General features: G+C 46.9%; 7 protein-coding genes across 7 annotated transcripts; 4 read left to right on the top strand and 3 right to left on the bottom strand.

Moving 5' to 3' along the window:
- The first annotated feature begins 97 nt into the window (after positions 1-97).
- F4813DRAFT_395860 (AhpD-like protein) lies at positions 98-1,582 on the top strand. Its single transcript, XM_049247754.1, has 3 exons — positions 98-935; positions 1,025-1,070; positions 1,185-1,582. The coding sequence occupies exons 1-3, from the start codon at positions 381-383 to the stop codon at positions 1,223-1,225; spliced, it is 642 nt and encodes a 213-aa protein (XP_049100074.1). The 5' UTR covers positions 98-380; the 3' UTR covers positions 1,226-1,582.
- F4813DRAFT_54085 (uncharacterized protein) lies at positions 1,583-3,090 on the bottom strand. Its single transcript, XM_049248626.1, has one exon. The coding sequence runs from the start codon at positions 2,881-2,883 to the stop codon at positions 1,942-1,944; it is 942 nt and encodes a 313-aa protein (XP_049100073.1). The 5' UTR covers positions 2,884-3,090; the 3' UTR covers positions 1,583-1,941.
- A 1,815-nt stretch (positions 3,091-4,905) lies between these two features.
- F4813DRAFT_53910 (kinase-like protein) lies at positions 4,906-5,990 on the top strand. The gene has a single exon (XM_049248622.1). The coding sequence runs from the start codon at positions 4,986-4,988 to the stop codon at positions 5,886-5,888; it is 903 nt and encodes a 300-aa protein (XP_049100072.1). The 5' UTR covers positions 4,906-4,985; the 3' UTR covers positions 5,889-5,990.
- F4813DRAFT_54049 (Aldo/keto reductase) lies at positions 5,990-7,526 on the bottom strand. The gene has a single exon (XM_049248625.1). It carries the CDS (start codon positions 7,037-7,039, stop codon positions 6,092-6,094), a length of 948 nt encoding a protein of 315 aa, XP_049100071.1. The 5' UTR covers positions 7,040-7,526; the 3' UTR covers positions 5,990-6,091.
- Positions 7,527-9,867: 2,341 nt separating this feature from the next.
- On the top strand, positions 9,868-11,794 carry F4813DRAFT_54045 (repressor of RNA polymerase III transcription MAF1). The gene is made up of 2 exons (XM_049248624.1): positions 9,868-10,547; positions 10,640-11,794. Exons 1-2 carry the CDS (start codon positions 10,542-10,544, stop codon positions 11,708-11,710), a joined length of 1,077 nt encoding a protein of 358 aa, XP_049100070.1. The 5' UTR covers positions 9,868-10,541; the 3' UTR covers positions 11,711-11,794.
- Positions 11,795-15,282: 3,488 nt separating this feature from the next.
- Positions 15,283-19,212, top strand: F4813DRAFT_357360 (SPT16-domain-containing protein). The gene is made up of 5 exons (XM_049243110.1): positions 15,283-15,668; positions 15,744-15,828; positions 15,886-16,007; positions 16,070-17,675; positions 17,732-19,212. The coding sequence occupies exons 1-5, from the start codon at positions 15,492-15,494 to the stop codon at positions 18,841-18,843; spliced, it is 3,102 nt and encodes a 1,033-aa protein (XP_049100069.1). The 5' UTR covers positions 15,283-15,491; the 3' UTR covers positions 18,844-19,212.
- A 118-nt stretch (positions 19,213-19,330) lies between these two features.
- On the bottom strand, positions 19,331-20,962 carry F4813DRAFT_357354 (glycoside hydrolase family 61 protein). Its single transcript, XM_049243109.1, has 4 exons — positions 20,327-20,962; positions 19,894-20,250; positions 19,730-19,841; positions 19,331-19,653 (listed from the first exon to the last, which is right to left on the bottom strand). The coding sequence occupies exons 1-4, from the start codon at positions 20,373-20,375 to the stop codon at positions 19,485-19,487; spliced, it is 687 nt and encodes a 228-aa protein (XP_049100068.1). The 5' UTR covers positions 20,376-20,962; the 3' UTR covers positions 19,331-19,484.
- Position 20,963: the final 1 nt, after the last annotated feature.

Below are 20,963 nucleotides of genomic sequence, written 5' to 3'. Positions count from 1 at the left end.
ATGATTGGCGCTCCCGATCTCGATCTCGATGTAGCACGCGGTCCGATGTTCGGGATGCGGAGAGGGTTGCAGGTTGATTATACCCGAGGATGTTATTATCGGAGATGAACGTGACACATATAGCTTCAAAGGCAGTCGGTCCTAAGAGTTTTCATTTAACTTTTTTTACATGGTATAATTGATACGTCGTATCTCGACTCTACGTATTATTTGTTTGTCATATACATTTATATTATTCACATATTTATACGACCATTTCATCGCGCACACCCACACACACACACACATATATATATATATACATACATACATACATACACATACATACACATATACATACCTCCTATCTATCTATCTACCTATCTACCTACCCAGCAGCAATGCGCATCCCGTACGTGCCCAACCCGCCGCAGCCGGCGTCGGAAGACGAAGCGGCGATCGTAGCGCGGATCGCGGCGCGGCGGGCGCCGCGGCCGCTGCAGGCGCTGGACCTGGCGCTGCTGCATTCGCCGGCGGTGGCGGACGGGTGGAACAGCTTTCTGGGGGCGGTGCGCACCCGGACGTCGCTGGACGACCGGGCGCGCGAGATCGCCATCTGTCGGGTCGCGGTGTGCAACGGGGCGTGGTACGAGTGGGGGCACCATGCGCCGCTTGCTCGGGCGGCGGGGGTTAGCGAGGAGGGGATGGGGGTTGTGGGGAGGGATGTGCTGGTGGTTGAGGAGGGAGGAGATGGGGATGGGGATGGGGATGGGGATTTGGGGGCAAGGGAGGAGAGGAGTAGGAAGGAGGCTGAGAGGGCGGGGCTGGGGGAGAGGGAGTGGGCGGTGTTGAGGTATGCGGATGAGATGACGAGGAATGTGAAGGTGTCGGATGAGGTGTTTGGGGCGCTGAGGAGGGTGTGTAGCGAGAGGGAGGTTGTGGAGGTTACTGCTACGGTGAGTTGAGTTCGTTGCGTGTTGGGGTTATGAAATAATGGATATTTCGTTCCGGGGGGGGGGATATAGAGCTGATGAGATCTATATAGGTTGCGGCGTATAACTGCGTCAGCCGGTTTCTGGTCGCGTTGGACGGTAAGTTCCCCTTTCTTTTGCATAGCATATCTTTTAGCTACTATACTATGTCCCTACCTACCTTACAAAGGAGCAAGTTGAACGAGACGGTTCTGGCTAACTGTTGCGGTCTAGTTGGCGAGAAAAACGGCACTGGGCCCGATGCTGGACATTAAGAGGAATTACGGCTGCCCCTTACTTAGAGCTGACAGGCAGGATATTAAAATTGGATGCTTCTTGTTATATACGAGGTGATGATAGTGAATGCATAAATAGGTACCTAGGTACCTAGGTAGGTAGTATGAATATATATTAGTATCGAATTGCTTGGATTAACTGCTAGCTTAGCTAGTTAGATATATTATCGACGTTATAAGTCGATTTCCTTTCCTTAATAACCAACCACCCAACCAAGTTCTTGTACATCCACCTAACCCTACACCGAATCCATCCAATACATATGACATTCCCGGAGGATAATAACCAATCCGTATAATGCGGGCATGAGATGTGGTATCTATCTAAATATCCCGATATGCGAAGATATAAAAAAGAGAGGGGCAAGTAAAAATATACCCTTGGAATGTCCCGGGGAATGTAAAGTAGTAGTAATAGTAGTATGTAGCAAAGAGGTAGAATAGATAAATAAATAAATCAATATAAAATGGGGTATCTCGTTAAGTGACCAGAACTCCGCGTGGAATGGAATAATATGTATAGCCGTAAATGCTCATAAGTAAGCTCACCAGCATCTCGAACGATCGTGAAGGGTGTCGTTATACATTATTGTCATCGTCGTCATCGTCATGGTGTATGCGACGTATGTCCGTGTTCGTGTTCATGCTCCTATTTGTACTGTATTCGTCAGGAAGTCGTCTCAATCGCTCAGTTTTCAACTCAAGTCTTGTTCTTTTGTCTTTGGTTTTATTTTATCTGTATTTTTATCTTTATCTTCGGGAATAGAGTCTATCGCGCCGCGAAATCGTCCGTTGTCCATCGCCGGTGTTAACGATATAGGGCTACCTAAGGGCGATATGGGCGGCGGCGATCGCATGGCTAGTTCAATCGAGGCGTGCCGCTTTTGCATCCGTGGGGATCGCTGGAGTTCCTGCACGACACCCATCCAGTTCATCTGCTGCGGTGGTTTTTGCGACGTTCTGTGCGGCGTCTGGTGGGACGCTTGGTGGGACGTTTGATGCGAGGTCTCATTCTTCTCATGATGTCCTGTCGTCGCCTGTGTTGTCAACCTTCTTAACGGTGGTTTCTGCCTGATGCTTTCGGTCAGCCCCTTCGGAAGACACGGTCTAGTAGGTATCTGGTGTTGGAAATGTAGAGCTGCTTTCTCCGGATCTTTCGACGTTGTCCTCTCAGCCTGCTTTGCACGGTCCCCCGCCATCGTCGCAACAATGCCCATATATACCACTAAGAATCGCATGCGCAACATGTCGAGCCGTCGTACCCTCTCTTCTAATTGTTTCCTATGACTCGCCCAAAGGAATCGCGCGCTGGTACGCAAGGTTCGACCGCCCTCGGCTAGGACGAGGCGATTCAGCTCCTCCCGCAGATCATCTCCGCTCTTCTGGATCTCGCGCAGCAATCGACCCAACCGCAGCTTATCCGCCAGCCTCGGCACCTTCTCGACGTCTCCATCGAATCCCTCATTCTCCTGTATAGAAGAGTCTACGGCTTCGAGAAAGGTAGTTATCTCGTGGGGAGCGGCTAGGTAGGCGGTCGCGTAGGAAGTAAAGATGTGGGCAGCGACCAGAAGGGCAAGACAAAGGGCGGTGACAAGGAGGAGAAGGGTCCACAGCAGCAGTGAAGAGGGGTCAAGCATGGTGAGTTGTTGCTGCGTGGCAGATGGAGACGGGGGATGGGGAACGGGACCGGGACCATAGAGGAGAAGGGAATTTTTGACTATAAATTCATGGTTCGTGGGGTTTGATGCGAGATGAAAGGTGAATAGCGAATTAGACGAATCTAAAAGATTTCTTAACGGAGGGTAGAAAGTGGTGACGTCCGTCTAAGTCCCTTTGGTTATTTGTGGTTGGTGGACGGTTGCGCGTGGGAGGTCCGGAATAAGAGAAACAACTAATAACCACCTAAGAAAACCACCCAAGAATTGTTGAGGGGGCGTTTCTACTTCGAGAAGCTACTTCGAGAGACCTGCTGCCGCCTGCCGCTGCCCGCGCGAACTGCAAAAACTCCTGCATATGTATTAATTACATATGTACAAATCCGTGCCCAGAGGCTAGGGTTGCAGTCTATTGAGTCTATTGTCCAATAGCGGAGGCCACGGGATCGGTGGCGCAGTGGTACCTACAGTAGACCCAACCCCCCTAAGGGTTAGGGGAGGGAAGAAATGCATATGTATGGTTATCTTATCATACGACGCCTCATTATACATAGGACGAGTTCTCGGGAAGCTTTATTCTAGTGAGCTGAGGATGGGGTTTATTGTTCTATAGGGCTTGATCTGCTGCTACTATATATCATATGTTATCGTCTGACATGCTAGGTTAGGGGTTGTACCTATACTATAGCAGGACAATATTAAGTATACACATATTAGTATTCCTCAAGTCTTTATTGAAATGTATAAGTCTTATGATTAAGTATTACTCGCTTACTGCTATATTCTAAGAGCCAATAATTTTGTTAGTGTATGGTAATTGTATAAGTGCGACATCGAAGAGAATCTCAAATTTAGAACGTTTATAGCAAGCCCTAAACAAGAATCTTTAACTAACGACTCCTATATCGGACTTTGGTTTGTTGAAATACTAACTACCATCCAACCTTAGCTTTATGATAGCCCCCTGTACTGATATACTAGCTTAACTTATAGCATATTATCACATAACAGGAGAGGCTTAAGCATGCTACTTAGATTCTGGAGATAAGGAATCATTAACTACGAAGATATCACGGCTTCTTTCGAAAAAAAAAAAACATTTGTTACCCCTTCTTAAACATGTTTAACTAGTGAGACTATCTTCTAACTTTTTTGAAAAGAGTATATTAAAGTTTACTTGGTCTACTATTAAATATTTCTCATTAGCTTAACTACTACTTTATACTTGGCAGGTAGAAAGTTTTCTTTGGGTAAACATACTGTATATGATTTAATCTTTCCGGAAAAGTTTCGTGTATCTCATATTAGTTAGGTACCTAGACTATAAGGTGAATCAATCTTAAATCAGATACAGACTACACATCTTCTTGGCCTTAGAAATTAGTATCATATAGAAAAGCTGTGAGACTTTCACATTCACCGCCGGATAATAATGCGCTGGGAATAAGTCATCATCTTCCTTTCCCACCTCTTTGTCAACCATCTATAACAGAATAACTAGCCTTACGCCTTCACTTTTGGAAATTATATATTGACTTGGTTTATTAAGTATCTACTATAAGTTAAAATGAGAACCAGGTTAAAATTGGTTTGTTTAATAAAGTTTCTAACCTAACCTAGGTAATTGTCTAGCTCAAGTATAAGAGCTAGATGAGCTGAAAAAGAGTAGGCACCTAGGTGGACCAGCGTACCGGCTAAGCGTTTCGTCGGATGGCGTTGTGCTTCGCAGATATCTTTGCGATGGAACAGTAGAATGAAAATCAAGATAGAAACAGAATCATGCTTATTTTAGAATCTGCTCTAGGTGCATGAGCCTTGCTGCTTCCCAATCTCTCGGGTTCTTCCTGGCGAAGTGGGACTTAACATTGAAGCTAATGAATGAGGTGCAGCCGCAGCTGCTGCCACTGGCGGGCGCATATCAATCGCGGGGCACTTTGTGTTACATAGTATTGTACATAGTACATGGCGATAAGCAACTCTATTAACAAAATAGAAACTCAATAACTTGACCCAACACAATACAGTTTCAAACCTAACCAGCTTATAATCCCAATTTCAGAACCGTTTAAAATACAGCCAGCACAATGGCGGCAGACACACCACCAGCCTTGCCATCCGCACAACAACAACAACAACAACAGCAGCAACAAGACGACAAAACCAATCAATTCCCCCTCCCCACCATCCTCACGTACCCCTCCTCCACCCCGCCAACCCTCATCGCCCAAGGCGCCGAAGCACGCCTCTACAAAACAACCTACCTCGTGCCATCGCTCCCCTCAGCGCTCAAATACCGCCCGCCCAAGCCATGGCGCCACCCCGCCCTCGACGCGCGCCTGACGCGCCACCGCATCCTCGCCGAAGCCCGCGTGCTAGCGCGGTGCCGACGCGCCGGCGTCCCCGTCCCCGCCGTATACGCCGTCGACGAGGCGGCCGGGTGGCTAGCCATGGAGTGGGTGGCGGGCCCGCCCGCCCGTGCCGCGATCAACGAGTGGTTGCGGCGGAGGAAGGATGCTGAGAAGGCGACGGCGGGCGAGGGGGGCGCGGTTCCGGTTACGGGGGAGAAGGAGGGAGATGCGGACTTGGTGGCGCTGATGCGGCGGATTGGAAGCGCGGTGGGACGGATGCATGGCGTGGGTGTTGTGCATGGTGATTTGACGACTAGTAATATGATGTTGCGGCCGTGGGAGAAGGGTCGGGAGCCGGCGAACGGGCACGCGGGAGGCGGTGGTAGTGATGGGTTGCTGGATGGGGATATCGTGATTATCGATTTCGGTCTTGCGAGCCAGAGTACGTCCGACGAAGACCGCGCTGTGGACTTGTATGTTCTGGAGAGAGCGTTCGCTAGCACACACTCTCGCGCAGAAAAGTTATTTACGGCTATGCTGGAGAGCTCGTATAGGGACGCTTTCAAACAAGCGCCCGTGGTCTTGAAAAAGCTCGAGGAGGTTAGGATGAGAGGGCGTAAGAGAAGTATGATAGGGTAAAGCCACAAAAATTAATTATATTCGACGAGTAATTCGATGCCATAAAATGATATTAGGGAGATCAAATTAGGTGTGCTCGCTCTGAAGATAGATGCATAATTACTACGCACTCTAAACCCGTGCAGTTCTGTGCTCATGATCTAATGCTGGTAAATCCCTAACCACCAGATGCTATCGTTACCGAAATATGCCCAAGGAACGCCTCATGCCTTCTCTACCGTTTCCGCGCTCGCAAAGTAGCCTTTATTCTCAATGACTCCCCGGTCCTTGACAAACGCCGTATACTTGACAACCCACTCGGGGGTGATCTCCCCTTTGAGCCCGCTACTATTGGGCTCGCCGTCCGCCAGGACGCCAGCGCCCTGCGGTCCTTGGCCAAGAAGCTCCCGCAAGGTGCCGCTAGGTAGGATATCTGTAGAATCGTGATGTGTGTACAGTTCGATACCTTCGTCCTTGGCAAGCTTTGTCAGAGGCGGAGGTACGTTGCAGCAATTCCTGATATTGATCTGGTTAACAGTAGGTCGAACTTTGACCTTGTCTAGAAACCTCTTTAGCTTGTCGGTGCCGAATTCAGCAATCCCAAGTTGTTTGATCTGGCCCTGGTTATACAATTTTTCTAGCAAACTCCACGTATTCACCTCTTCTTCGACGTTGCCCATTGTCGCATTCTTTCTATCGGCTTCCCATTCGCAATCTCCCTCAAATGTCAAGCCAGGGTATGAGGCTATGAGGAGGTCGACGTCGCTTACGCCTAGCTCTTTCTTAACCAATCGTAATGCTTCTTTAATATAATCAATTCTCTTCTCGGGAGGTGCCGTCGGTAGAAAGAACAACTTCACGGTAATCTCGTATTGCGAGCGATCCTCTTGTAGCCCAGCTGACTCCCAGTCGATGCGGGGCACGTACAAAGTAGAATCTTCCCTTTCCGTCCACACCTCTGGCGCTGGTCGGCTGCTGTATCCATTTTGTCCAGAACGAGAGGCGTGACCATTGCCATTATGAAGTATAGAGGCATATTCTTTTTGCGCGGCCGAGAAGTTACTTCGGAGTGAATTTGTAAGCTCGAGATTGGACCGATAAGTGCCTGGTTTCCGAATGATAGAGGGGCCGTCCAGGATGACGTTGCCGGTAGATAAGATTATTCTCGTCATGGTGATAGAGAGGAATATGTTGGATATGAAGGACTGGACAGTAACCTCGGTTTAAATAAGAAGAGAGGATAGTTATAATATAGGCAATAAAAGTAATAATATGAATGAATATTCAAGATGGGTAGGTAGGTAGGTAGGTAGGTACCATAGGTCTATATTACCAATCGTATTTCATGCGATGCATGTGCAATGAAGGAGTGGGGTGGGTAGAAAAACTGAAGCTTTATAAATCGAAGTGGGGTTTTGATTAAATTCTAGTAATATTTCCATTCAAATCCGGAGATAGTGAAAAAGGTACTAGGTTAACCTAGCCTTTTTTACTTCTCTTGGGGTGTTGAATTTGACCTGCTTAGACCTAAGAATGGATGGTAGCAACCCGACAAAACCCTTGTTGTCGTCAAGGTTCGAATATGAAGAAGGTTACAAGAGTGTTTGGTAGTAAAAGCGTGTAAACCAATACTGATGAGATGAGATGAGATGGGATGTGATCAGGAACGCCGACTACGGCTTAATGCAGTGGTATTGCCACTACCTGTAGGTATAACAAGTGAATTGCGGGATCTGATCGCATGTGGTGGTGATACGACTAGCGAATGGTCCCCTAGATCATAGCGTACCTAGGTAGGTAGGTTGTAAATATGTAGGTAGACAACCCATGAAGTAACTTGTGGGCGTGTTGTTCGAAATCAAACTGTCATGGATAGGTCACTCACCCCAACTCACCCCGACTCACCTGCTCAAGATGTGCCAAAAATGGAAAATCCGTACTAAAGACAATAGTGTAAGGATTTACCCTTCGGTCATACATAGTAGAATCATGTGGGGTGTTACAATCAACGTTACCGCCAAGGCTTCAGGACTGAGATTTACTCGGTGGATTGATAAGTCTTATTTTTTTCTAATGTTCGGTTCTAGAAGCTGAAAAGATTACGAAATATTGCAGGTCGAAGTTTATAAGTGCTGCAGTCCCCTGCTGGCAGGTGTTGGCTAATACCGTGGGGGTGGTACCTATGTAGAAGTGAGTCGGACCGGCAAATATTATGTCGGCTGGTTGCAATTTGCATAGGTACCTAACCTAGGTAGGTACCCCCTTACCTGAATGCGGTCGCATAATTCAAAATTGACAAGCTCGTGCCCAACCCCACTACTAGCTACTAAGAAATTGCTTCTGCTTCTGCTTCTGCTGTTCCATTCCATCAGCCATTTTACTACTACCAACATACTAATAACGGCAAAACGCACCCAATCCCGACAAAACTTCTCTTTTCTCATTCTTCCATGCTAATGTGAGAAGCGTGGAAATGGCTATCAAGTATGCCATCAAAATCTATCGCCATTAGCATTAAAACACAACTAACCGTTAATATGACAGCTACTTGATCCTGCTGTCTCGGCAGGGCAAGGTGGTATGTTAATATAATTCTTCTTTAGAGCCCTGTTTGATTAAAACTGATCGCATATCAGCGCCTAGCCAAATGGTTTACCACCTTGTCTCCCAAGGACAAAGCGAAGATCGTCAAGGACGTCTCTCAACTAGTCCTTGCTAGACGAACTCGCATGTGCAACTTTCTCGAATATAAAGGTCCGCCCCCTATTAACTACCTACTAATATCAGGCAAGACTGCTTGCTCACCAACCGACCAGATACCAAAATCGTCTACCGCCGTTACGCCTCTCTATTTTTTATTGCCGGCTGCTCTTCCGACGACAACGAGTTGATTACGCTCGAGATCATTCACCGATACGTCGAACAGATGGACAAATACTACGGCAACGTCTGCGAGCTCGACATCATCTTCTCTTTCACAAAGGCATACTATATATTGGATGAGATATTACTAGCAGGAGAACTACAAGAGAGTAGTAAGAAGAATGTACTCCGCTGTATAGGGCAGCAGGATTCTCTCGAAGATATGGAGGTAAGTTGCCTACTTAGGTTTTTATTCATACTACTCGTCCTCGCTCCAAGTTACCGTTTCGGCAACCTATGCAAACTTCAAACTCTTCCCTGACGTCCCTATCGTCCCTATCGGTCCTTAATCCCACTGACATGGCTTTTTTTTCGGTTCAGGTCGAGGACGAGGTTACGAAAATCATGTAACATGTTACAATGTATTATTTTCCGAGCGGATTGCAGTCCAAGAATGATTCTTTCAGGGCACGGCGCAACGGGGTTCAAATCATAGTATCATACGCTCTGCATTTACAAACATGCTTACCTATATTCAATTATTTTCACAGGTCTCCAAAGATATCGAGAATGCGCTAAAGGAGGCTGGATTCATGTGATCCCAGAGTTGCAATGTCGTCCGCGCCAGACGAGCCGTGTTGCATTTGTTAAACGTATGACGGTCGTTTTGAAGTGACGCAATCTCAGTGCCGTATCTCTTTCCAACCTATCGCCCAGCATCCCTTACGAATCATTTATGCTACGAGCTTATCAGCAAATTTAGGATATCTTCCGGCACATGTTTGCGCAGTTTGTTCAACCAGGCCAAGACGATGCATATTATAAGCGAATGGGATTCAGCTACGTGAGAATTATCTGAATGCTAATTAAGCGTCCATCAGTGACGGAGGCTATTGCATGGTGAATATGCTAGGTATGTTCTAGGTATGTTAGTTCAAAGCGCGCCGTTGACGCTCGTGGGATCTTGACGTTATCCTATTCGCTTAGTCTCCAGCTGGGTCATTAATCGCTACCTATTGGTGTTATTGGGTGCTATTGGTTTAGGTATAGTCGATGGCTGCCAACTCCTTAGCTAGCTAGTATCAAGCCAGTTATCAAGCCACACCCCTCCAAACTCCGATAAGTTTCCCCCCCCCTGCGCCCTGCGACCCGCGTTACTGCGAACTTGCGACCGGATTCGAGAAGACAAGGAAACGGCACACGGCAAACACCCGGCTTCCTTGGGGGGGTCTTGGTTCCTTGTCAGCCATGTCAGACAAGCACCACACCTGATCAATCACTGCAACACGTTATCTCCCCCCCTGGCCCTCCAATCCGAGAAACCGTCGCAACTCACCTCTTCCACCTTCAAAGGTTTCAATTATACATTCGACAACCATAATAATCATTATATTCCAATTTCGATTATTCTTTCTACTACGTAATGTCCTGCGCTCCTTGCGTCTACTAGGCGATACATCGTCTAGTTTATTCTATTTGAATCAATATTGCAGGGATTGAAGTGCGCATTCGTTGTCTTTCTTTATCAGCTTGCGGGCTGCTGCTGCGTCAACTACGCACACATCGTCAGGACGATAATTATCTTTTAACCAGCAACTCACTATTCCAGACCAGGTGTCACCCGTTTACTGATTAACTCCGGGCTTCTTAACGATCCTTCGAGGCCATACACAGTTATTTTCCATCGCCATCGGCTCCGAGCTTTCGTTTCACTTCGTGGTTAGCATCTACATTAACCATACCCGACTATTACCCCCTCGCATCATATGATATATTCATTTATGCCATTGCGAAATTATCACCGACGCAAAGATGAAGGTTAGTGCACTCGCTATATAGGTTTAGAACGTGTTTGGAGATTTATGTTTGGAAGCATCACAGGTCTTAGCTAACCCCTATCCTCCATGTAGTTTCTCCCGCTTCGCGATTTCGACGTCATCACCTCGGCGCTAAACTTCAGCACAGCTGAGTGTCGTGTCAAAGGCGGATGCGATCTGTACACGACAAAAGCGGCTGGTTCTGACAAGAAACTATACAAATCAATTGAAACATCTCTCGAAGCTCAACATGCGGCGCTCATCAAATTTGGTGCGTCGCTCTCACCGCCACAACGCAAGGAGATGGCTGCATCTCTTAATCTATCCCGTTCCAGCCCATTTGGCAATATGAGCGAGATTTCGAGCCGCCGCACCTTTGCCTATCTCATCGCGACATTGAACGCGAGCCATCCCGATTATGACTTCTCCCACGTCCTGCGCCCGACGGACTTCCGCCGCGAGCGCAACCTACAACATGTAATGGCAAACATTGATAACACGTTGAATAGTGTGCGACCGTTGGGTTCATCACTCCTTTCGCCCGATTCCAACTCTTCGTATCGTTCTTACGGTGGTTCTCCTGCGCAGAATCTAGCTTCAGGAGGCGATGCGATTAGTCCTACATGGAGTCCACACATGTGGACCATGATCGATAAAGAGATGACACTGAAGGACTGCACGGTATTTTCGTATCAACCTCTCGAGGACCCTTTTGATGGTGACGAGTCCGCTATCTGGCGTCTTCATTATTTTTTCTTCAATAAAAATAAGAAACGTGTTGCATATCTATATGTTAGGGGTTTACCGAACTTAGTCAACTCGCCCGCGCTTGCGCCCCATAGGCGCGGGAGTAATGGACTGTCCAAACGCCACGCGACACCCCTACCTGGTAGCTTGGGTGCGAACAAACGCGCTAGGTTCTGGCTAGGAGATCAACTTGCGAGTCGTATTATTATCGACAATGATTATGATGATGAGTACGACGATGACGATATGATCCAGTATGACCCAGACGAGGATATTGAGATCGATCCGTTGCACGATCCCTCTTCCGATGAGGAGAGCGATCAGTATGATGAAGATGACGAGGAAAGCGAATACGAACATGTTGCGCATTCTATTAGGGGCATGAGTGAAGACATCGCGGCGAGGATGGAAATGTAAAAAACCGGTATGATATTATCCCCACGGTCGGATTCGGCTCCCTTTCCATTATTCCATTTCTTTTTGGCGTTCAAGGATGGAATGAGGACGGGGGCATCAGGATCCAGGGGGTAATGACGGGTATCAAACCAATAGATGGCCTGTGTTCTAAGGCCAACAAGTCAGGTTCACGATGTCTTCAACAAGACAGCACAAATGGGTGTATGAGTTTTTGGCGTTTTGGACATGAAGGCATGCGGTTGCGGTTGCGGTTGGAGAGCGTGATTCGACGCTCGATACCCCATGATCAAATGTTTCCCCGTTTTATTTTCTTTTGTGATAACCAGCAGGCTGGCTAGTGGGCGAATTGGCAAGCGCTCGGATGCCGGCGTGTAATGATTTAAGCGTAGTTCTGATGATAGTACATGCCTTCGTTTAGTGTAGGGTTTGGTTTGGTCCAGTTCGTGCGATAGCATGAGAACTCTTCAGATTTACGAATTTAAAATACGAATTCCCAAGCTACCTACGCAGTATTATACAGAAAATATGGTGATTAGGTTGTTCCAATAGAGCAAGTATACATCAAGTACTCCAATTAATATTCTATGGAAGGTTTGTAAAGTAACGTACGCTCACCAGGATCGAAACCGAATCCATTATGCAATTGCTTTTTAGGAATATGATAGGTTCATGAGATCCTATATGGGTAAACTAATGGTAGTACGCGAGCAAGAGTGCGCTTTTATGTTATACGTCTTAAATTCTCGTTGTCAATTTGCGTTAACTGGGTTATAAGAATTACTAAAATCTTTCGTTCTTATCAATAGTCCCATTAGTATTATTCCCCGTCAGTGTTACTATCCGGCACCATGTTGAGATATTACTTTTTGAAACTACCTGTTTCCATGAATCTCCATACCTTCGATGACAGCATGTTGCATCCTATTAAGGATTCTAGTTGCCGCCTCCAGGATATCTAATGTGAATATGTTACTAGAAGGCTTCCTCATATAAGTGGCATATTATTTTCTAGGTTAGCTGCATTCAAGGTTAGCTCAAAGGATGGACAGCCTCATGATATTAATGTTTATACTCACTCACATTCCTACTATTGCTACCTCAACCGTGTGACATAATATGTCTGTAAACCAGGGGTTATTATATCACAACCCAAAGAAGTCTGGCATATAGGCTGTATCCTTATGTGGGTAATACAAGGTTAAGCAACTACGTTGTAGTATGAAAGTTAAAAGTCCAACTATGTTAAACTACTAACCTAGTATATATATCTACAGATGATCAGACACTCCATTCAACAGTTTTCTTAGGATCATTTGTAACAAACTGTTATAGTTAAATAAATAGCATGAGGAACTTTTATTAAAGACACCTCTTAAGGAAGATTACAAAAAAGGTATGGTATTCCAGCGGTGAATGTGGTGTTTGCTTTTATATTATACATAGAAGGTACGAATAAATCTGAAGGCATATGAGTCCCGTATCCCAAAATTATATGACATGTGTACTTAGTTGGAGGGACCGTTAACTTACTGGAATCGTTAGGAACTTGATATTCTTTTATAGAAAGAAAATCTCATTCCCCTGGGGGGTTAACATTTATAAATATCCCACTATCTTCTTGATCTCCCCTATTCCATACCACAAATATCTTCAACCTCATCATCCTCATCACATTACACCTTAGCAATTTCCCAATTCATCTATTATCTCCGTATCAATATGAGCTCGTCTGGATCATCGTGGACACGAGATGGCAAGAGAGACGACGGAAGTGCTGGAGACCGTTCTGAACATAGAACTGGGTCCGATTACAGCAAAGACAACAACGACGATAGTTCGAGCGTGGAGAGTGAGGGCAAGGAAAGTGAGAGTGAGGAGACCGGAAACGAGGACCCTTCAGACGGGGGCGACTCAAGCGACGATGAATCAAGCCATGGTTCAGACGACGGTGACTCAGATGATGATAATTCAGATGGCTCACGCACTTATGTGAACTCGACTACCAGTGGGATCAGCCCTGATAGTAGATTCAGCTCATCTACTACTCTCGTATGGGACTCTGAGGACGACGATGAGGACTCTGAAGAGCAAGACTGTTCTTATTTTCTTTCTCGTCGATTTAACTAGGTGGTTAATGGGGCACGCTAAGAACTGGAAAACTGTGGTTAGACCGAACTACATTGATTGATAGTGGTCTATGAATTTACTATGAATATATACCTGAAGCTTTGAAAGTGATAGAGGGCTGAAGATGTAGTATTGCAATATTATGGTATCTCGAAGTATGTGAGTTAACCCCCTTTTAACCTATCCCTAAGACAGGGATGTAGCAATCATTACTGATTCTGTAGTAGGTTTAAGGGGTATACACATTGCGTTAACTTATGCGAGAAGGCTGAAGTTGTCAGGACAGTCACGGACTCGAGCTTGGCTAACAAGTCGTGTACGAGGATGCACTACCGTCAAGGTTGGTACAACACTATTTAGTACGTAGGGGACGAGTCCTTGGATACGACGTGAGAAATCACATCTCCGCTTTGCGCAACATGTGTGCTGTTTCATCTCTGTAAGTTCGCATTGTGACACTATCTCCAAATCATCAGCAATTTACCATATCCTCGCCTTATAAAACCCAGGCCGTCCCCCCTGGTGCTCAACTTTCACTTCTGAATCCTAATTTGATAAATCTCGTTTAGGATACCGTCAATTCTGACAACTACATGCCACTTTTGGAGAAACACGCTTCGTCGTTGCTATTCTTTACTGCAACCCGATAAATACGTTCTTCTTCTGGTTTTGACCGAAAATGAGTTCTAGCTCATCCTCCAGATCGTCGGGCAACACCGATAATAGCGGAAGTAATCAAGACTCTTCGTCTTCCTCTGGAGACCAGTCGGGCCCTGGTAGCGGCAGTACTGATGGGGGAAGTGATAACGGCGGGCCAGACGATGGCTTCATGTTACCTCCCTCGATTGAAGATCCGGACGATAGCGGCTATAGTACCGACCACGGGCGTTAATATGTCAGGACTGTGAGAAGAAGCCATGGTCTCGCATATTATAGGTAGCGTTCTTTGGTAGTTTCGATAACATGGGGGAAGCGTATATCATTTATCCCCCCAGCTTTATTTTCCCTGCTTCCTATTCGTTGTATCATGCACCTATACTCGAAAGTGACATACCCAAAGCCTTTAACCTAGTTTGAACTCATGGGACTAAACATTTATTTTTCTCAAGCTTAACTTCATAAATCATAGATACTTGGTAGCTATCTGGAGAAACGTCTTTGCCTATCGTATTAAAACGTTTATACATGAACATTGAATAATGGCAGTCTGGTGCGATACATAATACGTGTGAAGTTGGGAATTGGTAGAAAGAGGGACCTATGTAATTGGTCTCCCCCCGTTGCCCCTTTACTCTCCATTTGTAGCGATTACCTAATCCAATTCTTCTCAAAAAATCATATAAGGCACTTGCACTTATGCACCTACCCGGTAGGTCTTCAGAAGAAGGTGTGGATTAGATAAGCAACCCAAAGGCTACGGTTGCCTAGGGTACGTACCTATAAATCCATTAAACCGCGTCGCGAATTAAAGTGGAGACGCTCTCCAAGCTCGCGTCACCTTACATCCCAATTTTTTGGGGCAGAGTTTGATACGTTCACCTTCAGCCTTCTTTCATCCCTCTTTTTTTTTCTTATAGTTTTTCATTTTACCGTCCATCAATCAACTCTTCTATCTGTCATCTCTTCGCCAACGACTTTCGGGTCATCTACGAAGATGGCAGACATCAAGATCGATGGGAAGCTCTTCCAGGAGCGCATTAATCATTTCATTAATGCTTGGAAGGCTGATAAACGCGCTGGAGATACTGTCTTCGGCGGTGTATCCTCCATTCTTATCATGATGGGTAAAGTCGAGGAGAACCCAGAATTCCAGAAGAACAATGCTATGCACGTATGTAATATCTGCAATATTCACGTCCTTACGAATCGGGCGACATTCTGTTTGACGAGACTGACTTTTATTTAGTTCTGGTTGTTAGGCTACGAATTCCCAACTACGCTCATGCTCATTACTACCGACACTCTCTACATACTTACGACGGCGAAGAAAGGTAGCGATTACCCGAACTTTCTATTATTGCGCGACTGGGTGACTGACTTTTTTGTAGCGAAACACTTGGAACAATTGAAGGGTGGTCGATTTCCGATTGAGGTTTTGGTTAGGGGTAAAGATGCGGCCGCAAACGAGAAGCAATTCATCAAGATTGCCGATACCATCAATTCTGCAGGAGTGAGTCATACACCCCCTTTACTATATATTGTTTTTCTCAGCTGACATGATTTGGTAATTAGAAAAAAGTCGGCCTTCTCACCAAGGATAGGTCGAATGGTCCTTTTGTCGACGAATGGAAAAAGATCTTCGGTGATAAGTGCAAAGATGCCGAAGAGGTTGACATATCCGGTGCCTTATCGACCGCTGCCTTCTCCGTCAAAGATGAAACAGAATTGCGCTCCATGCGAGCAGCGTCCAAAGCCTGTGTCGCGCTGATGACACCATTCTTTCTGGACCAGATGTCGGACGTCTTGGACCAGGAGAAAAAGGTGAAGCACAGTGCGCTTGCAGATAAGGTTGATAGAAAACTCGATGACGAGAAGTGGTGGAAGACGGTTGAGCTGCCTAACAAACAGAGATTACCTTCGGATTTCGATCCCGCGTCGTTGGATTGGTACTTGGGTCCTGCAGTCCAGAGTGGTGGTAAATATGACCTAAAGCTTCAAACAGAGCCTACTGGCGATAACCTTCATCCCGGCGTTATTATCGCTGGCATGGGTCTCCGATACAAGTCGTACTGCTCTTCCATTGCGCGAACGTACCTCGTTGACCCGAATAAGACGCAAGAAAGTACCTACAAATTCCTCTATTCTGTCCATAACCTGGTTTTGAAGGAGATCAAAGATGGCGTAGTTGCCAAGGACGTTTATAACAAAGCCTTGAGTTACATCAAGTCTAAAAAGCCCGAGTTAGAGAAGCATTTCCTCAAGAATGTCGGAGCAGGTATCGGCATCGAGAGCAAAGATCCTACACTAGTGCTCAGCGGTAAAAACTCACGAACTTTGAAGGACGGAATGACTTTATGCATAACGACCGGCTTCACTGATGTCGAGAATCCTTCCCCGAAGGATAAGCTTAGCAAGACGTACTCCCTAGTTCTTACCGATACCATCCGAGTAACGAATAGCGATCCGGTTGTATTTACTGGCGATGCTCCTACCGATCTCGATGCGACCTCGTTTTTCTTCAAAGATGACGAGGAGATGCAACCAACACCTAAGAAAGAGAAGAAGGACTCTCGTGTGGGTGCTGTGGCTACTAAGAACATTACGAGCACCCGTCTCCGGTCCGAGCGAACTACTCAAGTGGATGAGGACCAAGAGAAGAGGCGACGTGAACATCAGAAAGAACTCTCTCAAAAGAAACAGAAGGAGGGTATGGCTAGGTTTGCCGAGTCGACAGGTGGTCCAGATGGCGCGGAGGTGAAGAAGTTCAAGAAATTTGAATCGTACAAGAGAGACAATCAGATGCCACTAAAAGTCAAGAATCTCGAGATCTTGGTTGACCAAAAGAACCACACCCTTGTGCTTCCTGTCATGGGAAGGCCCGTTCCTTTCCACATTCACACCATCAAGAACGTCAGCAAGAACGACGAAGGAGAGTGGTCCTATTTGCGTATTAACTTTCTTTCTCCGGGTCAGGGAGTCGGTAGGAAAGATGATCAGCCATTTGAGGACGCCTCGGCACAGTTCGTCAGGAGCCTGACGTTCCGTTCTCGGGATGGCGATCGATACGAAGAGATTACAGCGCAGATTTCTGCTATGAAGAAAGAGGCTACTAAGAAAGAGCAGGAGAAGAAGGACATGGAAGATGTTGTTGAACAGGAAAAGCTAGTCGAAATAAGGAGTAAGTGGATATATATACATGCTTTTCACGATATCTCTATACTAACTAGTAGCTAGATCGACGCCCCCCTGTTATGGACAACGTGTTCATACGTCCTGCGATGGAAGGGAAGCGAGTTCCTGGCAAGGTTGAGATCCATCAGAATGGTATCCGGTACCAGTCACCGCTTAATCCGCAGCAGAGAGTCGACGTGCTTTTCTCCAACATTCGCCACCTGTTCTTCCAACCTTGCGCCCACGAGCTCATTGTAATCATTCACCTGCATCTTAAAGACCCTATCATTATTGGCAACAAGAAAAAGACAAAGGATGTGCAATTCTACCGAGAAGCAACAGATATTCAGTTTGACGAAACTGGTAATCGAAAACGAAAATACCGCCACGGCGACGAGGACGAGTTCGAGCAAGAACAAGAAGATCGTCGACACAGGGCTGATCTTGATCGCCAATTCAAGAGTTTTGCTGATAAAATTGCGGAGGCTGGCAAGAACGAAGGCGTTGAAGTTGACATGCCGCTTAGAGAGCTTGGATTCAGCGGCGTCCCGTTCCGAAGCAATGTTACGATCCAGCCGACAACAGATTGTCTTATTCAGATCACAGAGCCGCCCTTCCTAGTTGTTACGCTAGATGATATCGAAGTTGCTCATCTGGAGCGTGTGCAATTCGGGTTGAAGAACTTCGATCTAGTGTTTGTGTTTAAGGACTTCACTAGGCCACCCGTTCACATCAACACAATTCCTGTAGAGTCGCTGGAGGATGTGAAGGAATGGCTCGATAGCAGCGACATCGCATTTAGCGAAGGTCCTTTGAACCTGAACTGGCCCACGATCATGAAGACGGTCACAGCTGATACCCATCAATTCTTTGTCGACGGGGGATGGTCGTTCTTACAGAATGAGAGCGATGACGACGACGACCAAGAAGAGGAAGAGGAGTCCAACTTTGAGATAGACGAATCCGAGCTCGAGGAAGCCAGCGAGTCTAGTGAAGACGATTCGGAGTACGATAGTAACGCATCCGAAGACGCTAGCGATGAAGGCTCAGAAGAAGACGAGGAAGACGAGGAAGGCGAAGACTGGGATGAACTAGAGAAGAAGGCGAAGCGAAAGGATCGAGAGAGCGGTCTTGAAGAGGAAGACCGTAGCCGTAATAAGAAGCGACGCCACTAGACTCCTCGCCTAAAATACGCAGATCCTCATCGGGGGGGATGTTTATTTGAATCGTCGAGATACTAGTCCTATAGGTGCGATTTCGCAAGGCGAAGGGACCGCCCATTTGGAGCTGAGGTTGTACGAAATGCTTATTATTCAGCACATTTATTGCGTCGAGCTGCTAGTCGCAGGTTTTGCAATTTGTTTTAATTCCGCTGCTTCGGGACGAGGCTATGATAAGCTGAAGGCGAAACTGCGTTTGCTTTTAGTTAATTCTCGGTGGTTGGCTCTTCGCAGAGCATATGTAGGCTGTATCGTACCGTAATGCAAAATGGACCCCTTGGGTATCGTTGACTTAATTCATATTATATGTGCTATTAGGTGCGACTTGCTTATTCGTTTTAATTGCCAGGTATCGCACTATGAACCATTCGAATATGTTGGTATAGCATTATTTCTTTCTATAGGAGGTACCAAGCACCGCTGATATGTAAGTAATTCTCAATTTTCTATGACAGCACTTTGGTATATTAATATACTATATTGTCTACCTAGGTACATAACCTATATACTGACGAATGCCCACCGCTATAGCTAGACAGCTATCTTAAAGGTCTCTACATAACACGCGACTATCCCACTCAGCAACTTATAACATCTCAGCCTTGCCAAACGGCCGGACCGGGAGCAGTATAGGTAGTCGGAACGGGGTAGTAAGACCAGATCAGACCGGGATCGCTAGCCTTGTAGGCGCCGGGGAAAGTGACGAGCGGACCGGGAGTCCCGCTGCCGCCACCTGTCACCTTGACTTGCGCGCACGAGAGGTACCTGATTTTTTGTGTTAGTCCCCTTTATATTAAAATATCCTTTAGTACTATGAGCAGAAGAGAAGATTCTTTCATACATTTGAGCGCCGCCGATGGACTGTGCCTGGTGGAGGGCTATGGACTCGACGCGCACGAGGTAGTTCCCGCTCGGGACGTTCTTGGGGATCGTTACGTTGACGGCTTTCTTGTCTGGGAGGGCGTTAGTCTGCGGAATAGGGAAATAGGAACAAGAGACACCGACTGTAAGCGGGCCAAGTAGCCTCGCTAGACCCCAGCGGCGGGACGGCGGTGATGCTGCCGATCTTGAACCACACGTTGCCCGCGGGCTCCCAGGTGTTGATGTCGGCGCTGTCGGGGACCTTGGCCATGTAGAACTGGACGGGGCCGAAGTGGGTGACGGCGGCGTTGGCGGCGAAGCCTAGGACTTGGCCGGCGGCTATGGTGGCGGTGGCGGTGCCCGGGCTTGCTTGGTAGCATCGCATGTCGGGGCTGTCGACGCTGGTGACGCCGCTGTTGGTCTGGTAGTTCTTGGTCTTCCGGACGGAGGTCCACTCTGCGGCTTCTTGCTCGCCGTTGATGATTAGCTTGGAGAAGCGGTCTGTTGCGGTGTTAGTTAGCTGCCTCGTCGGGTACGCTGTCTACCGCGGCGTGGCGCAAGGGGGCGTTGTACTTACAGTGGGCTTGGGCAGTAGCTGCCAGCGCCAGGAACGTGATTAGCTTCATCTTTGCTGTAGATGTTGAGGCGAGACTTGGGTGAGTTGTCGTTTTCCGGTAGGAGAGGCACAGGCTGTGAGAGATAGGGAAGACGGGCGCGCTAATGTGCCCGGCGAGGCCGCTGTGATATACCACGGGGAACACATTTCAAATACCGGGGAGCAGGTCATCGCCAAGACGAAGCGCTATCGACTGAACCAATTACTGCGTTTATGTTGCTTCCCCAGATATGAACCCCGTGGGCTAGTCTAATGTTGGGGGTAATTTGTTGTGGTTAAAATATCCGGTTGTAAAGGAGAAGGGCAGCCCGGCAGGGGGAGTTGGCCAATGGAATGGTTGTGATATTATCCGGGGATGGCGTATTAATACTTTCTTTGCTGGCTTTATGATATATGAAGAATCTCGTAGTAGGTAATGCTTACAACTGGAGATATATATAACCTAGATATATCTTCATTTGGTATACAAGACGCCCGTTTGTCCGGCATGGGCCTCGTAACGCTCAGTTACCTGGCCCGTTGAGTCGGCTTAGGTCGGATGTGTGGTACTTGATAGCTCGACGTCTACAAGCTTAATCAACTGGTGAGATATAGATGT

This window comes from Daldinia decipiens, assembly GCF_022478715.1.
Source record: "Daldinia decipiens strain CBS 113046 unplaced genomic scaffold F4813scaffold_14, whole genome shotgun sequence".
In the NCBI taxonomy this organism is placed as follows: Eukaryota; Fungi; Ascomycota; class Sordariomycetes; order Xylariales; family Hypoxylaceae; genus Daldinia; species Daldinia decipiens.
The sequence above is the reverse complement of the archived record's forward strand: the minus strand, read 5'-3'. Positions and strand labels throughout refer to the sequence as shown.

Excerpts from the sequence above, each read along its gene's own strand:
- F4813DRAFT_395860 (XM_049247754.1), top strand. The coding sequence starts at position 381 with ATGCGCATCCCGTACGTGCCCAACCCGCCGCAGCCGGCGTCGGAAGAC. Across the intron at positions 936-1,024 it reads TTGTGGAGGTTACTGCTACG|GTTGCGGCGTATAACTGCGT; the intron begins GTGAGTTGAGTT and ends AGATCTATATAG. Across the intron at positions 1,071-1,184 it reads GTTTCTGGTCGCGTTGGACG|TTGGCGAGAAAAACGGCACT; the intron begins GTAAGTTCCCCT and ends GTTGCGGTCTAG.
- F4813DRAFT_54049 (XM_049248625.1), bottom strand. The coding sequence starts at position 7,039 with ATGACGAGAATAATCTTATCTACCGGCAACGTCATCCTGGACGGCCCC.
- F4813DRAFT_357354 (XM_049243109.1), bottom strand. The coding sequence starts at position 20,375 with ATGAAGCTAATCACGTTCCTGGCGCTGGCAGCTACTGCCCAAGCCCAC. Across the intron at positions 19,842-19,893 it reads GGCTACTTGGCCCGCTTACA|ACAAGAAAGCCGTCAACGTA; the intron begins GTCGGTGTCTCT and ends ACGCCCTCCCAG. Across the intron at positions 19,654-19,729 it reads TCCATCGGCGGCGCTCAAAT|GTACCTCTCGTGCGCGCAAG; the intron begins GTATGAAAGAAT and ends ACAAAAAATCAG.
- F4813DRAFT_357360 (XM_049243110.1), top strand. The coding sequence starts at position 15,492 with ATGGCAGACATCAAGATCGATGGGAAGCTCTTCCAGGAGCGCATTAAT. Across the intron at positions 15,829-15,885 it reads ACTTACGACGGCGAAGAAAG|CGAAACACTTGGAACAATTG; the intron begins GTAGCGATTACC and ends ACTTTTTTGTAG. Across the intron at positions 17,676-17,731 it reads AAAGCTAGTCGAAATAAGGA|ATCGACGCCCCCCTGTTATG; the intron begins GTAAGTGGATAT and ends ACTAGTAGCTAG.
- F4813DRAFT_54085 (XM_049248626.1), bottom strand. The coding sequence starts at position 2,883 with ATGCTTGACCCCTCTTCACTGCTGCTGTGGACCCTTCTCCTCCTTGTC.
- F4813DRAFT_53910 (XM_049248622.1), top strand. The coding sequence starts at position 4,986 with ATGGCGGCAGACACACCACCAGCCTTGCCATCCGCACAACAACAACAA.